This window comes from Pseudochaenichthys georgianus, chromosome 7 (assembly GCF_902827115.2).
Source record: "Pseudochaenichthys georgianus chromosome 7, fPseGeo1.2, whole genome shotgun sequence".
Lineage (NCBI taxonomy): Eukaryota > Metazoa > Chordata > Actinopteri > Perciformes > Channichthyidae > Pseudochaenichthys > Pseudochaenichthys georgianus.
The window spans coordinates 14,205,845-14,219,143 of record NC_047509.1 but is presented as its reverse complement, the minus strand read 5'-3'; the positions used below and the strand labels follow the sequence as shown (position 1 = coordinate 14,219,143).

The 13,299-nt window shown below is 42.0% G+C and overlaps 1 protein-coding gene across 4 annotated transcripts; it reads left to right on the top strand.

Moving 5' to 3' along the window:
- The first annotated feature begins 604 nt into the window (after positions 1-604).
- Positions 605-8,836, top strand: LOC117450142 (MAP kinase-activated protein kinase 2-like). 4 transcript variants are annotated; one of them, XM_034088206.1, is made up of 10 exons: positions 605-1,168; positions 3,990-4,129; positions 5,314-5,378; positions 5,572-5,651; positions 5,831-5,957; positions 6,596-6,671; positions 6,925-7,049; positions 7,323-7,408; positions 7,516-7,593; positions 7,881-8,836. In XM_034088206.1, the coding sequence occupies exons 1-10, from the start codon at positions 941-943 to the stop codon at positions 8,019-8,021; spliced, it is 1,146 nt and encodes a 381-aa protein (XP_033944097.1). In that variant the 5' UTR covers positions 605-940; the 3' UTR covers positions 8,022-8,836. The 4 variants fall into 4 exon arrangements, with proteins under 4 accessions (XP_033944097.1, XP_033944096.1, XP_033944098.1 ...); XM_034088205.2 differs by having other exon boundaries at positions 606-1,168; positions 7,513-7,593; XM_034088207.2 differs by lacking the exon at positions 605-1,168 and adding an exon at positions 2,113-2,203 and having other exon boundaries at positions 7,513-7,593.
- The last annotated feature ends 4,463 nt before the right edge of the window (positions 8,837-13,299 follow it).

Genomic DNA, 13,299 nt, shown 5'->3' with positions numbered 1-13,299 from the left:
GATGTATATGTCTGGACCGCTGAGTTGATCTCAAATGCACGCTCCCCTCTCCTGCAGGGAGAAAAACTATATTTATATACTTTATATAGGTTGATACAGTAGCCCCTTTTTTTAAATAGTTTTTATAGGTGTTGCCATCTGTTTTGTGTAGCGTGGTTCTACAAGCAAGTCAATGCATTAATTGGGTGGTATCAGAGAGTTACACGGGTCTGTAAATGCAATGAAAACAATTGGCCACAGCAAATAATTTATATTAAACATGTAATTTTTACTTTTGAATACTTTAGTACAAAGGATGTCTTGAATAATTTAAGTGATATATGTGTACACATATAAATCATTAGTCAAAACAGCGCTACATTTGATTTAATTAAAAGGTATAATATGTGGTAAACTGAAGAGCCCTTTGGGAGCCGAAAGAGCCGGCTCTTCTTGGTGAGCCAAATGATCCGGCTCAGCAAGAAGAGCCGGAATTCCCATCACTAGAACAATGACTTCTTTATGATTTATAAAAGCAGCTGGATAAAAAAAGTTAGGAAACGCCCCTATAGGAAACGCCCCTATAGGAAACGCCTCCTTGCTGCGGTCTGCAGACAGACCCATCTCAGGCACTCCCCTGAGAGAGATTCACCATTTAAGTCCGGAAGTTTTGTCATTTGTTTATCCCTTGACAAATTAAGCAATTTTGTTTATTAAGCACGGTTTGAACTGGCTGTCTGTCAAAAAATCTCAGTTGAAAGTTGACTTATTGGACACTCGTCGTCGCTACTTCAGGAGGACTTGTTTGCTGTCTACTGTAGCTATCCCTAGCGGTGTGCTGATATCAAAGAAGAACAACATGAGCTCGGTGTTACAACTGTAGCTGAGATAGTAAACAAGCTGCTACCTTCAGTGAGAGGACGGGAGACGCACCTGTCTGTATGTGTCGCCGATAGTTAACATGTCGAGTCAGATCCAGCCGGCTGTGCCGATCCAACAGCAGCCTAATCTAAACTCTGCTCCTTTCCCACCTCACTGTTTTGTGAATACTCTAAACAACCCTCTTCAAATCAAAAGGAATGTAATTACAGTCGATTACAATGTTACAAGTCAGGTGCTCGGGATGGGAATAAATGGCAAGGTGTTGGAAATATTTCACAAAGAGAGTGGAGAAAAGTATGCACTGAAGGTAAAAATAGCCTACTGTTTTTTTAATCGTACTAATAAATATTATAATCTGTTAGCCAAATCATGGTTATTAAATACACATAAATCCATTGGCCTAATGTTAAATAATTGTTTATGGGGAATTTTTTTCACTTTTGTACTATTACATAGTTACCATAGTTACCAGCATATTATCTGTATTATCTACTAGACTGTAGCAATGTGTGATTGATTTATAATATTGGATAATGGAGAAAGATTGGTTTGAATTTATTCTGATAGATGTTTTTGTATAGCTCTCAGGACTATGACCATATTTACTGGGAAGTTGAATGTGTTTCGAAAGATGTTTATGTTTTGTGCATGGATTTATAACCTTCTGAGTGTAAACATTGCTTAAAGGCAGTGTCTTAAAGCTGTTTCAACTTTTCATTTTTTAATATATTTAAAGTCTTGAATATAAAACAGCATTTTTAATTTGATTAATTTGATTCAGATGTACCCAACATTTCCATTTGTTACTGGGCTGTCTCTTGTTCCAGTTTAAATTCGATTTGTTTATTAATAAGAGACATAGGCCTACAGGCATATATGACATTTATATATATATATATATTATTATTAAATAGTATATGCAGAGCCTCAACGGTCAACATATCATTGTCTAATATTTGCCAAAAATATCAAACACAATGAAGCCCAAGAGGTTAATGGTTCTTATCTGATCCCTTTGGGTAAACACTTGAAAGGCCTCTGAAAGCTTTCATGATTGATTTGTGTGAATCAAAAACTGGCCAAAGATGACTATTGTGCAATAAGATTGTATGTCCACCTTGACACAATTTCATATTATTAGATATCGCAGCCAAGGGTGAGCCCAGGATGTGTCAAGTAGCGAGTTCAACGTCAACAGACGCCTCCCTTTAAATATTTTAAAGATGATCCTCTTTTTTTCACCTCAGGACAGTTTTTTTCTATTTGTAATCTTAGTTTCAGCTAGCAGGGAGAGATGATTACACGTTACCCAACTGCAGTGGATCAATGTGAAGCTTCTAAGGCATGTGTGATGCATATCTAACTATAGAGTACCTGTGATTTGTGCATGTTAAATGACAGGCATTATTTTCAGTCAGAGTTCAAGAGGTGAGGTCGATGATGGCATCACATGTGAGTTATAGATTTATTTTCTCGTGGCAACAGGTCGTTTTAGGAGTTTGTACAAAGTATTCGGTTTGGTGAGCTTCTAATTTCTGTCCAACAGATTGTAAATTATATATAACTCAGCAGCTAGGAGCTAGGGCCTCTGGCCTACCATTTAAAGGTGCCTGTTTTCGAAAGAGGAGTGTTGACTTTTGCTATCCAAATGCTGCCAGCCAGAAAGAGAGAGGGGAACATGCCTGTGTCTAAAAGTAGCCACATGCACGAGGCCTGAGATGGCTGAGAGATTATGCCACTGGGACAGCAGGACGAGGTGTCATGCAGATAACACACACTCAGCTTACATTAAGTGAAGGAGTTTTGAGATGGGTAAACAGAACGGAAAAACTAGCAAATGATTAATATCATCATAGACCTTTGTCTGTTTTATAAAAGTATGTTGTTATTATTTGCAGAGACACATTTGTGTAGTCTTCAGTTACTAACTTTTTGATGAGAAGCATACAGTATGTCCCATCTCACATTTCTTTGTTACTGTGCCTTCGTATTTGCATTCTTCAGATTTGATTTCTTGCTAGAGAGCTAGGTTTTTTTTTAAGACTTTTTCTAAATGTAGTGGCATTTGACTTAAAGTAGACAGATGAGGTTGCCAGTGTCCACAGCATAAATATGTAGTTAATTTTCCAGTAAATATTACATGCAATAGGATTTTTTAAATTATCATTTTCCACAGGTGCACCCTGTTGAAAAAGTCTTGTGAAAGCAGTGTATGTCGGAAATCAGAAAATATTTTATCTATGATATGCAGTGTGAAAGACAAACTAATCCCACCAAAGAAAAGTTCAAAAGTAAATCATATGTTGAGGTCCTTTCCCCAAGTCTGAGAAAGAAGACTGTAAATCTGATATCTTCCAAATGTTTGTAGTGAAATATAACAGAAGTTGGCACATGGAAATCCCCACACCTATGATAATATATTTATTAAAACATTATTCAGTCTGTTCTACATCCAAAATCACAACCTTGCTCACATCCGTGGAAACATCTCTGTATGTATTATAGATATCTCTAGTCAATGAATAAGTTTAACCTATTATAAAAAGTTGCCTATTAAATGTAACATGTAATATGAATCTTATAAATGAAAGAAATGTGTATCATAAATTCTCTTCTAACAATGGTTTGCTAAGAACCTTGTGTGCTCCCTAACCCACAACAACAGAGTTTAAAAGAAAACACGAGGCTGAAAGAGCTATAGCTTTTTATTATTTTCTTCGAAAATACATTTCTCCATATATATCAATGTCTCATTGATGAGTGCAACGTCCTTCAAACGCCTCATTTTGCCAACTTTTTCTATTTACCATCATTTAAAAATAGAAAAGCTTCAACAATAAGAAGTTGATTATTAAGTGGTGGCTGATTAATTATCTGTCAATATGTAAAATGGTAATCAACAAAGCAGCTCTATTTGCAACTAAGGCCAAGCCTTCCTGTGGTAAAATGTACCTTGACGGTTAAAGTGCCTGAGCCCCATAATTGTTTTAAAACATCTACAAGGAATGTTGTTTAGCGTTGCCTAAAAACATAACACAAATATGGACCTGTTTGAACTAGAACTGGGTCACATGAGTACACTTAAAACTAACATATGTTTTTTCATTCCTCTGCTGTGTGTGTTTCAGATGCTGCAGGATTGTCCTGAAGCCAGACGGGAAGTGGAGCTCCACTGGAGGGTGTCAACTTGTTGCCACATTGTACCCATCATAGATGTTTACGAGAATCTCTACCATGGCAGGAAGTGCCTCCTCATCGTGTTGGAATGGTGCGTTCTTCTGCGCACGCACGCACGCACGCGCGCACGCACGCACGCACGCACACACGCGCACACACACACACACACACACACACACACACACACACACACACACACACACACACACACACACACACACACACACACACACACACACACACACACACACACACACACAGAGAAACATACAATTAAAAGTCAGAAATTAATGTGTGGTCTTTATCAAATGATTAAACATGTTGACAAAAGTAGTGTTCCTTTCTTGGACTTCTTTGAGAGGCTCCTGGCAGTTGGCTTGTATTATTTCACTGTCGAGGAGCCAGCTTTGTTCATTTACACCCACTGAGGTGAGTTTCCAGAAGACTTTAGGGAACAAAGTCATAAAAAGCAGACAGAGGCTGCTTTGTCTAGAATACAATAAGGCAGGTGTCCGTCTAATCTACCTCTAATGTTATAATATAATTAAAAAAGTGTTTTCAAAGCTGGATGGGATAAGTTAAATCCTCACCGTGAACAACAAAAGTGACTAAGAATGATGCATAGTTAAGGGATCACAAGTGTGTAATGTTTACAGCTGCTTCTGATTTTAGTCAAGAGCTTTTTACTGACATTTCTTCCAAACTTTGTTTGAAATCTCTGACAGCTTGCCCTCATTTATAATGTTGACAGTACATTTTGAACAGAATACATAAATGCATAGAAATAATTAGAAGAGAAAACAAATAACAAAAAAACAAAAGTTATGGGTCAACACATTCAAGTTATATTCAAGAGGTGAATAGTTTGATTCGTGGTACAACTTTGAATTTATGTTGCTAACGTAACATTTTAACCTCTCGAAACCGAAAACACAGACTCCCAACATAAAGCATGTTCAGACTGAAGGATTTATAAAGTCCTCTTAGATTTCATTTCATTTCATTTCAAACCTTTATTTAGACAGATAGGTCCCTTGAGATCATGGATCTCTTTTACGAGGGAGACCTGCATCATCAGATTGATGACCACAAAAGCATACACATTTTCAGTTTGCTTAACAATGATTGTTCGCTCCTCTGCAGGTTGCAGGTCACCATCTTGGGTGAACCAGGAGAACGTTTTATTTGTTTTGATGAGTAGTAAAATACATACCATGCCCTAATGATTTTAGGCTCATACTGTTCTTCTATCCATTTTGTTGTTTTTGTTTTTAGTATGGATGGAGGTGAATTGTTTAGTCATATCCAGGACAGAGGGAATCATGCATTTACAGAAAGAGGTAAAGGGATTATTATATTTCAATCAAAGTAAAGTTACAATCCTTAAGATTTAAATCCTGGTTGATTTGTTTTTTACTTGTGATTACTGTTGGTAAGCACAAGTATACATCTGAATGTATGATTTAATCGGCGGCTCTCTGTTTGACCTCTATTGTGTCTATTTTTTTTTCTCAACACTTTCTTTTTACTCAGAGGCCTCTGACATCATGAAGAGTATAGGAGAAGCCATACATTTCCTGCATTTCATCAACATTGCACACAGAGACATCAAGGTAATTTCTCCCTGTATATTTGAGACAAAACTTCCAACAGTGGATTGCTTTTAGGGAACATTTAGTAGTTACAGTGTTTCGTTTTAACTTCATGTTTATTCATTTGTTTCCCTGTGGTTGATAACAAGTGATGTGAAGTATATTATCCAGCAGTTGATTGCTGTTGCTGTCTCTTTCAGCCAGAGAACCTGCTGTACACCTCCAAAAGGCCAGACGCCTTCCTCAAGCTGACAGATTTTGGGTTTGCCAAAGAAATCACCACCTTAAACTCTCTGGCAACACCATGTTTTACACCCTACTATGTTGGTGAGACCCCACATTGGACGTTGGGAAGATACACTAGACATTTGTAGCATGCGGAGAAAACTGAAAGTTATAGCTGGGAATTTCTTTTTTTTAATGATCAATGTTCATTGAATGATGCGAGTTCCTAAGAAACTAGACCTCCTGATGTCAGTGATAGCCCTACATCAACACGAAGAACTGTGTTGGCAAAATCATCACATTTTTGTGGAACAGCTTGACATGTCTTGGACATACTTCTTAAACTACAATGTAAAAATATTTCTTGTTTCATGTCAATTCTTTACTTAATAACTAGACTTCGAATAATAAAATGTTTGCCCCATTTAAAAAAAAAAAAAGGTACCAGTTATTATTTTTAAATCCAGAAGTTTGGAAAAGATTATACACACTTGAATATAATCTGCATTTACATTTGTTTGGGTAAACATAACAGCATTGTGCATTTTTTCAAATTTCAAGTAGTTTCCTTGAGGGGATTTAGCGGTTTGAATAGTGTAGAATCTAGCTTTGATGGAAAATCCTTTATACTACACTTTAAGGACCTGTTTTTTTTGCAGTCATCTGTTTTTTATTAACAGATTTAATGTTAACAGAAGTGAATCCCTCAATTTGAATAATTTCTCTTCACACTGTGGCAGCTCCAGAGGTTCTGGGTCCAGAGAAATATGACAGATCCTGTGACATGTGGTCTCTGGGTGTCATTATGTATATTCTGTAAGTCTATCTGTGTGATGTGTCTTTAGCGGTTTTACTTTCTTGCAATGACATATTGTTCTCTTTGAAGCTTGTCTAAGTTCTTGTTTTTGTTGTATTATATAACCCATGTTCTTGATAACATACTGTATAATTTATATAGAGTTAAATCTAAACCTGCTTTATGGAAAATGCCCTGACATGACTTCTGTTATGATTTTGTTCTATATGAACCACATTTTTATTGAATCTATCATCATGCTTTTTTTCACAGACTTTGTGGTTACCCTCCCTTCTTCTCACATCACGGTCTGGCAATATCCCCAGGAATGAAAAGACGGATCCGTACTGGAAAATACGATTTCCCCAAACAAGAATGGAGCGATGTGTCTGATGAAGGTGAGGGCTTGTTGGAAATTGAAAAGGTGGTGTTATCTGGCATTTCTATTTGCTAAAGTGTTTCTCCTGGGAGGACATACTAGATTTATTTCCTCAAAATTGTTCTGGATTTCTATGAACTGTTTGGTACAGAGCCATTGTCTTTTTATATAACTTTCATGTAAATGTCATTATAATTTAATATAAGACATTTGGAACAACAGTCCCACATTATTGCAGTTATTGTATGATTGCCACAAATATTATACAATTTGATTTGATTTTATGTTTCAGCCAAACAGCTAATTTGCCACTTACTGAAAACTGAGCCAACCCAGAGAATGAACGTCACCGAGTTCATAAATCATCCCTGGATTAATGTAAGCAGCTCACTAAGGGCTTGAAACTTTTAGAGCAAAAACTGCTTTTTAGAGATGTTTGTAACCTTTGGTGGACACTAATCCATATTCTCTCACTAATACAGCAGTCAGTGGAGGTCCCACTAACGCCTCTCCACACCAGCCGCGTGCTGCATGAGGAGCAAGATGTCTGGGAGAAGGTTAAGGTAAGTGGTTGTGTGCTTCATTTGAGAAGTTGATGCTTCTTTAGACTAACAGAAAATGCTGTTGATTCTTTGTTTGTTTTTGAAAATCACAAGGTGGTTAAGCATGGGTTTGTGTTTGATAATAAAGCTCATTTTAAAATATGTCATGCTATAAAAACATATATCTTTACGCATACGTGATTGTTTACCCTGCATACAATATTAACTTCTAACTGTATGTGCGTATTGTGCATACTGTTTCATGTTGATTGTGTTTGATAAAGTTATCATTTTATTGTTATTATTAGGAGGAAATGACAAATGCCCTGCAAACGATGAGAGTGGACTATGATCAAATTAAAATCAAAACCATAGAAGACTCGACTAATCCTCTACTCTTGAAGAGAAGAAAGAAAAGTAAAAAAACACCTACACAACCTCCAGGCTAGTGACACACACACACTCATACATATGATTTAGTAAGAGTGGAAAAGCTTTGAATGAGAGCTTTAGGAGTTCATTGCCAAGTGGCTGTAATAACTTCACAGTATTGTTCAAGCAGATTAAATTCTCTCCTCAGTGATTTGATCTTGAAACTATAAGGCCTCTTGGCCCTTTGTCGAATGTGCTAAAGAACTTTTGAACTCTTTCTACAGTATACACTGAAAAGTATTGTTTGTGTACACTGTACACTAAGGGCTATAAATTAAACCTCTCCTTAGAGGAAACACAACTCTACTGTGTGGTATATTAGGACAGTTTTTATATTTTTGATGTACATATTTTAGTGAGCTTTGTTTGGCGTAACTCTTTTGGTTTATTTTCTGTTTCTCAAGAATTGAGGGTCTTGTTTGAGATAGTTTGGCTGTCCTTCATATTTGTCATTTGAATGGTTGTTACAAGAAACCACAACTTTTGTTTTGTATACTGATGGGATGTTGGAAGCGTTTCTCCTTTCCACGATAAAGCACAGTTTTTGCCAGATTGTGGTTGTGCGGTATATTAAACGTATATACCATATGTACAAATAATCAGTCCTGCTATCACCGTGATTGCTTTTGATTGACAATACTGTGATGCCAACGGATTATTTTGTATAATTTTCTCCAAAGCAGTAATGTAAAAACTGTTGCATGAGGTTTGTTGTGTGAGGCGCAGGAAAAATGGAGGAAACTTTAGAGTTTGAGGAGATTTACTGTGTAAAATGTTGCTCATCAATATTATAATGTCTGTGTTTTACTCTAAATTAAATCTCTTGAAGTTTTCTATGGTTTTGTGTGTTGTTTGATTGGTAACCTTTTCTACGTTAGCATGTCAAAAACTATAGGTTACTTATGTAACCCCAGTCCTCTGAGTAACATGAAGTGAGATGTCTCACTATGGGATGCGCCTCATCGCGGAGCAAACAGAAGCATCAATCTCATTACGCCAATCCTGATTGGCTGATGATCTTGACGTCAGCTTCAGGGGAAATCACCCCCTATAAGTAGCTTGCGCCACAACGCATGCGTCATTCAAAATAAGCACCTCTTCTCGCTTCACCATAGCAAGGAGGGCCATCTGGTGAGACATCTCACTTCATGTTACTCTGAGTACTGGGGTTACGTAAGTAACCTATAGTTCTCATTCATAACACTCCGTTCGATGTCTCACTATGGGATATTGTAGCTCCCGTATTGCCAGACGAGCTTATCTCGAGAATCACCGATCAACCAGAATTTAACAGTTAGAGTCCCGACTCAACAAGGTGCCCAGCACTGCTCGGGCCACGCTTGGAGCGGAGACGTCTAGCCTGTAAAAGCGGACAAAAGTGAGCGGCGAGGACCAGCTCGCCGCTGCACAGATGTCTGGGATGGAAACACCCTTGAACAAACCCCAGGATGTAGCCAGGCCCCGAGTCGAGTGAGCCCGCAGACCCGAAGGTGCTTGCAAATTCTGACTCGTATAGGCCAAAGCAATTGCCTCCACAATCCAGTGGGAGAGCCGTTGCTTAGTAACAGGCTTACCCTTGTGAGGGTTAGCCCAGGACACGAAGAGTTGGTCATTAAGACGAAGCTCTTTTGATCTGTCCATATATGTGTGTAAAGCCCGGACTGGACACAACAGATCCTGCTGCTGCTCCCCGGAGGAAACCAGCGGCGGAGGAAATGCCTCAATGTCAATTGGGGTACACGAACCAACCACCTTTGGTGTAAAGGCAGGGTTGGGCTTCAACAACACTCTCGTTTGCCCTGGGGCGAACTGAGTGCATGAGGGATGTACAGACAGTGCATGAATATCGTTGACCTGCTAGGCGGATGCCAGGGCCAGTAACAGCACTGTCTTAAAGAGACCTGGTGGAGGAAGCTCTCGCACTCTGAATAGTGTTTATCACCTTCTGAGGGAGTCCCACTGTATTCAGATTGTACCACTCACGGGTCAGGCCCATAGTGCCCCGCACTCTGGGCGTGGGTGAAGGATCACCCCCCCCCCCGCCTGAGACAATCTGTCCCTGCGTGGTGGGGGCTGCCATGGCTGCCCGCACAACAGCTGATATATCTCCGCCAGCCCGTACGTTGCGGGCTAGGGCGGAACCATCAGGATAAGTGTGTGGCGTTGCTCCTTCACTCTGGCCAGAGTTGGGGGTAACAGAGCCAGGGGTGGGAACGCGTACAGAGGACCCGGAGGTCAATCGTGTACGAGTGCGTCCCCGCCTAACAGTGCGTTTAAATCGTGCATTAAAGAGAACAGCTGTCATTGAGCATTTTTTCTTTATGCGAACAGATTTGACGCGGCTCCGCCGTAACACACCCACAGCGGACTCACGATCCTTGGATATGGAGTCCAGTCTGCATAGAGTGGTGCACCTCTGGACAGTAGTTCTGTCCCGAGGTGCATCAATCCCGGTACCTGTGTCGCTCTCAGAGAGAGGAGACGTCTGCCGCTCCAAGGGATCAGTTTGTGTGCCAGTGTGTGTGACTGGAGACAACGCAACCTCCCTTGGCGGTTCATACACGATATCGTGTTGTCTGTCCTCACGAGGACATGGTGTCCTCTGAGAGAAGGCAGGAAGCGTTTTAGGGTGGGGAACACCGCTAAAAGCTCCGGGTAATTGACGTGTGCCCGCTGGAGGTCTCTGCTCTAGAGACCTCTCACCGGGCGACCTTCGTAGATACCCTATCAGCCTGTCTGACATGCGTCCGTGGTGACCACGTAGGCGCGTCCCGCACTAGAAAAGTCGGGTGTAGTGCCACTACGCATTACATAATAACCAATACTCTCCGCACGCCGTGGCGTGCGGGGTTTAGTTTTATTATGAGACCCATGTTGAGCGGGTGCTTTACGAGGACATTTGTCTGCGCAATCTGACTCTGCTCGGCGGGCATTATAGATAAAACCCTTCTTTCTAGGAGAGAGAGAACCTCTCTCTCCAGAATATGGGTTGACTCTCTCTGGGCTTGTGAAAACAGATAAAGTATAACTGTTTTGAGAAGCCCAGGCAGATGTCGTGAGTATCTCCTGCTGTATGCTCCTTAGCTGAGATGTCACGCTTACAGCTCCAGCCGGCACTGCGCATGCGTGTGACGGTGGAGCCTTCAAGACCCCAGCCGGCACTGCGCATGCGCGTGGCAGGGTTTCCGTTAGCCGGTAATTACCGGTTTTTAGCTGGTAAAATTTATAAAAAAACGGTAAATTCAAAACCTGACGGTCAAAATGTCTGGTAATAATTAGGGAGGCTGCGATCGATCGGCCGCCGGTCATTATCGGCCGATATTCACTCTTAATAGTTTGATCGGTGCTCTCTATAAAGGCCGATCAGGAGAGCTGGATCTGATCGATATGGACATAAACGCGAGTGAAGTGTAACCGGAGCGAGAGAGAGATCAGATCAGCTGCTGAGTCTGACCGAGACACGCAGCTCTGCAGGATCACCTGAAGCCCCGCCCTCTGTTTAGCGAGCTGCATGAGAAACTGAGGTGCTGTCAGGAGAGAGAGAGGGAGGGAGAGGATCCGTTTCTCCCGTGTTATTATTCAAAGTTGATGTAAACTTCTGAATAATGTACGTTATCTACTACAAGTAGTTTGTTTGAATGTAATAATGATGTTGTTTGTTGTTTGTGGAATCATTTATTGAAAAATGAATCTGAATTTTTCGATCTGTTACGATTATAAACTGAAGCAATATAAAAATGAGCCCGTGAACTGAGTTTTAAACTGAAGCATATCTGCTCATAGTCCGGTAATTACCTGCTAACGGAAACTCTGCTACACAACTATTATTATTATTGAAATATGACCGGTAAGTTTCAAATTAGTCCGGTAAAATAAATTCTGCCCGGACATTTGACCGACGAGAAAAAATCCTAGCGGAAACCCTGGCGCGTGGCGGTGGTGCCTTCACAGACCCGTCAATAATCCGCCTTTTGAGAGATGCCTAGCTGCTCTCAAAGGGGGAAGAATTGGCGGGCTGTTTATTGGTTTTATTGATTTTCTTTTCATTTTTTTGAGCTGCGCCCTCGGCCTGAAGCCTGGATGCGTCAGCGGCAAATGTTTTATGACAGAGGAATCAATCAGCATGTGACATGTGTTTGTGCGGACTTGAGGATGGTGTTTAGGCATCTCTCGAGGCGGCGGGAACACGTTCACAGAGGGGAGAAGGAGGGGCTGTCACGCCGCTCGCTTCTTCTTCCTCGACTGCTGGCCGAAATTCTGGGTTGGCTGAGCCTGAGCTGCAGCCGGAACCGGAGATTTTCTCGGCCAACTTGCTCTTGTCTCCAGCCTGGGCTGGAGACTCGGGGTGGGCTGCGACCTCTGCTTGACCGGTGCTTTGAACCGGGCAGAGTTCGCTTGGGTGAAGGACTGCTGCTGCGAGGGCAGCGGCTGGACCCTTCGAGGGAGGCAGAGGTGGAGTGCCTCGTCCTCCTTCTTCTTCGTCTCACACTTCCTTTGCATCTCGTCCAGAGTGGCTGCTCCCGGGCTACCCAACAGGTCCTCGCTGAGCTCCGCTTGGTAGGCGGTTAGCAGCGAGGACACGTTCAGGGCCCTGGCGGACAGCGCTGCAGCTTTATAGGACTTTGTGGACTGAAAGCGGTCCGCCTTTGCTGGCAGCGTGGGGTTCCTGCTCGGTGAGGGTGGGCTGCCACCAGCGGTTCCATGGGCGGAATGCGGAGCCACTCCATTCCATCGCAATCCAGGGAGGACGCACCCTGGATTGGGACCTTGTTGCTGAAGAGCTGGTCTCTCCACGAGACCGACACTTCATCCAACATTTCCGGAAAAACCGGGAGGAGTTGCCTCCCTTTGCCCGCTGTTTGGGGAAGATGCTTCCCCTCGTAGCGGGACCTGGAGGTCTCCTTGGCCATTTCAGGCCACGGAACATTGAGTCTGACCACATCGCGTTTGCACACGGCCTGCAGGTCCATGCTCAGACCGGGCAAGGCTGGTGTGCTGTCGCCCGGGAGAGCAGCCCTCGCTCCAGGCTTTGCAGCCTGGGCCGATGACATGAAGGTGTCCTCTTCTTGGTCATCCGACTCGGACAGGAGGAACGCCAGGGCGTCCCCCTCCTCGTCCTCCTCATAGTCCAACTCGAGGACATCCTCCGTGGGTGAAACCATGGTGAGGTCTAACCGGGAGCCCCAGCTTGGTAAAGCGCGGGAATCCGTTCCCGCGTGTCTTATCGTCACCGGAGAAAGGTAAGGGGATTATGGTCGGTATAAACTACAACTGGGCTACTCCCAAAACCCACAT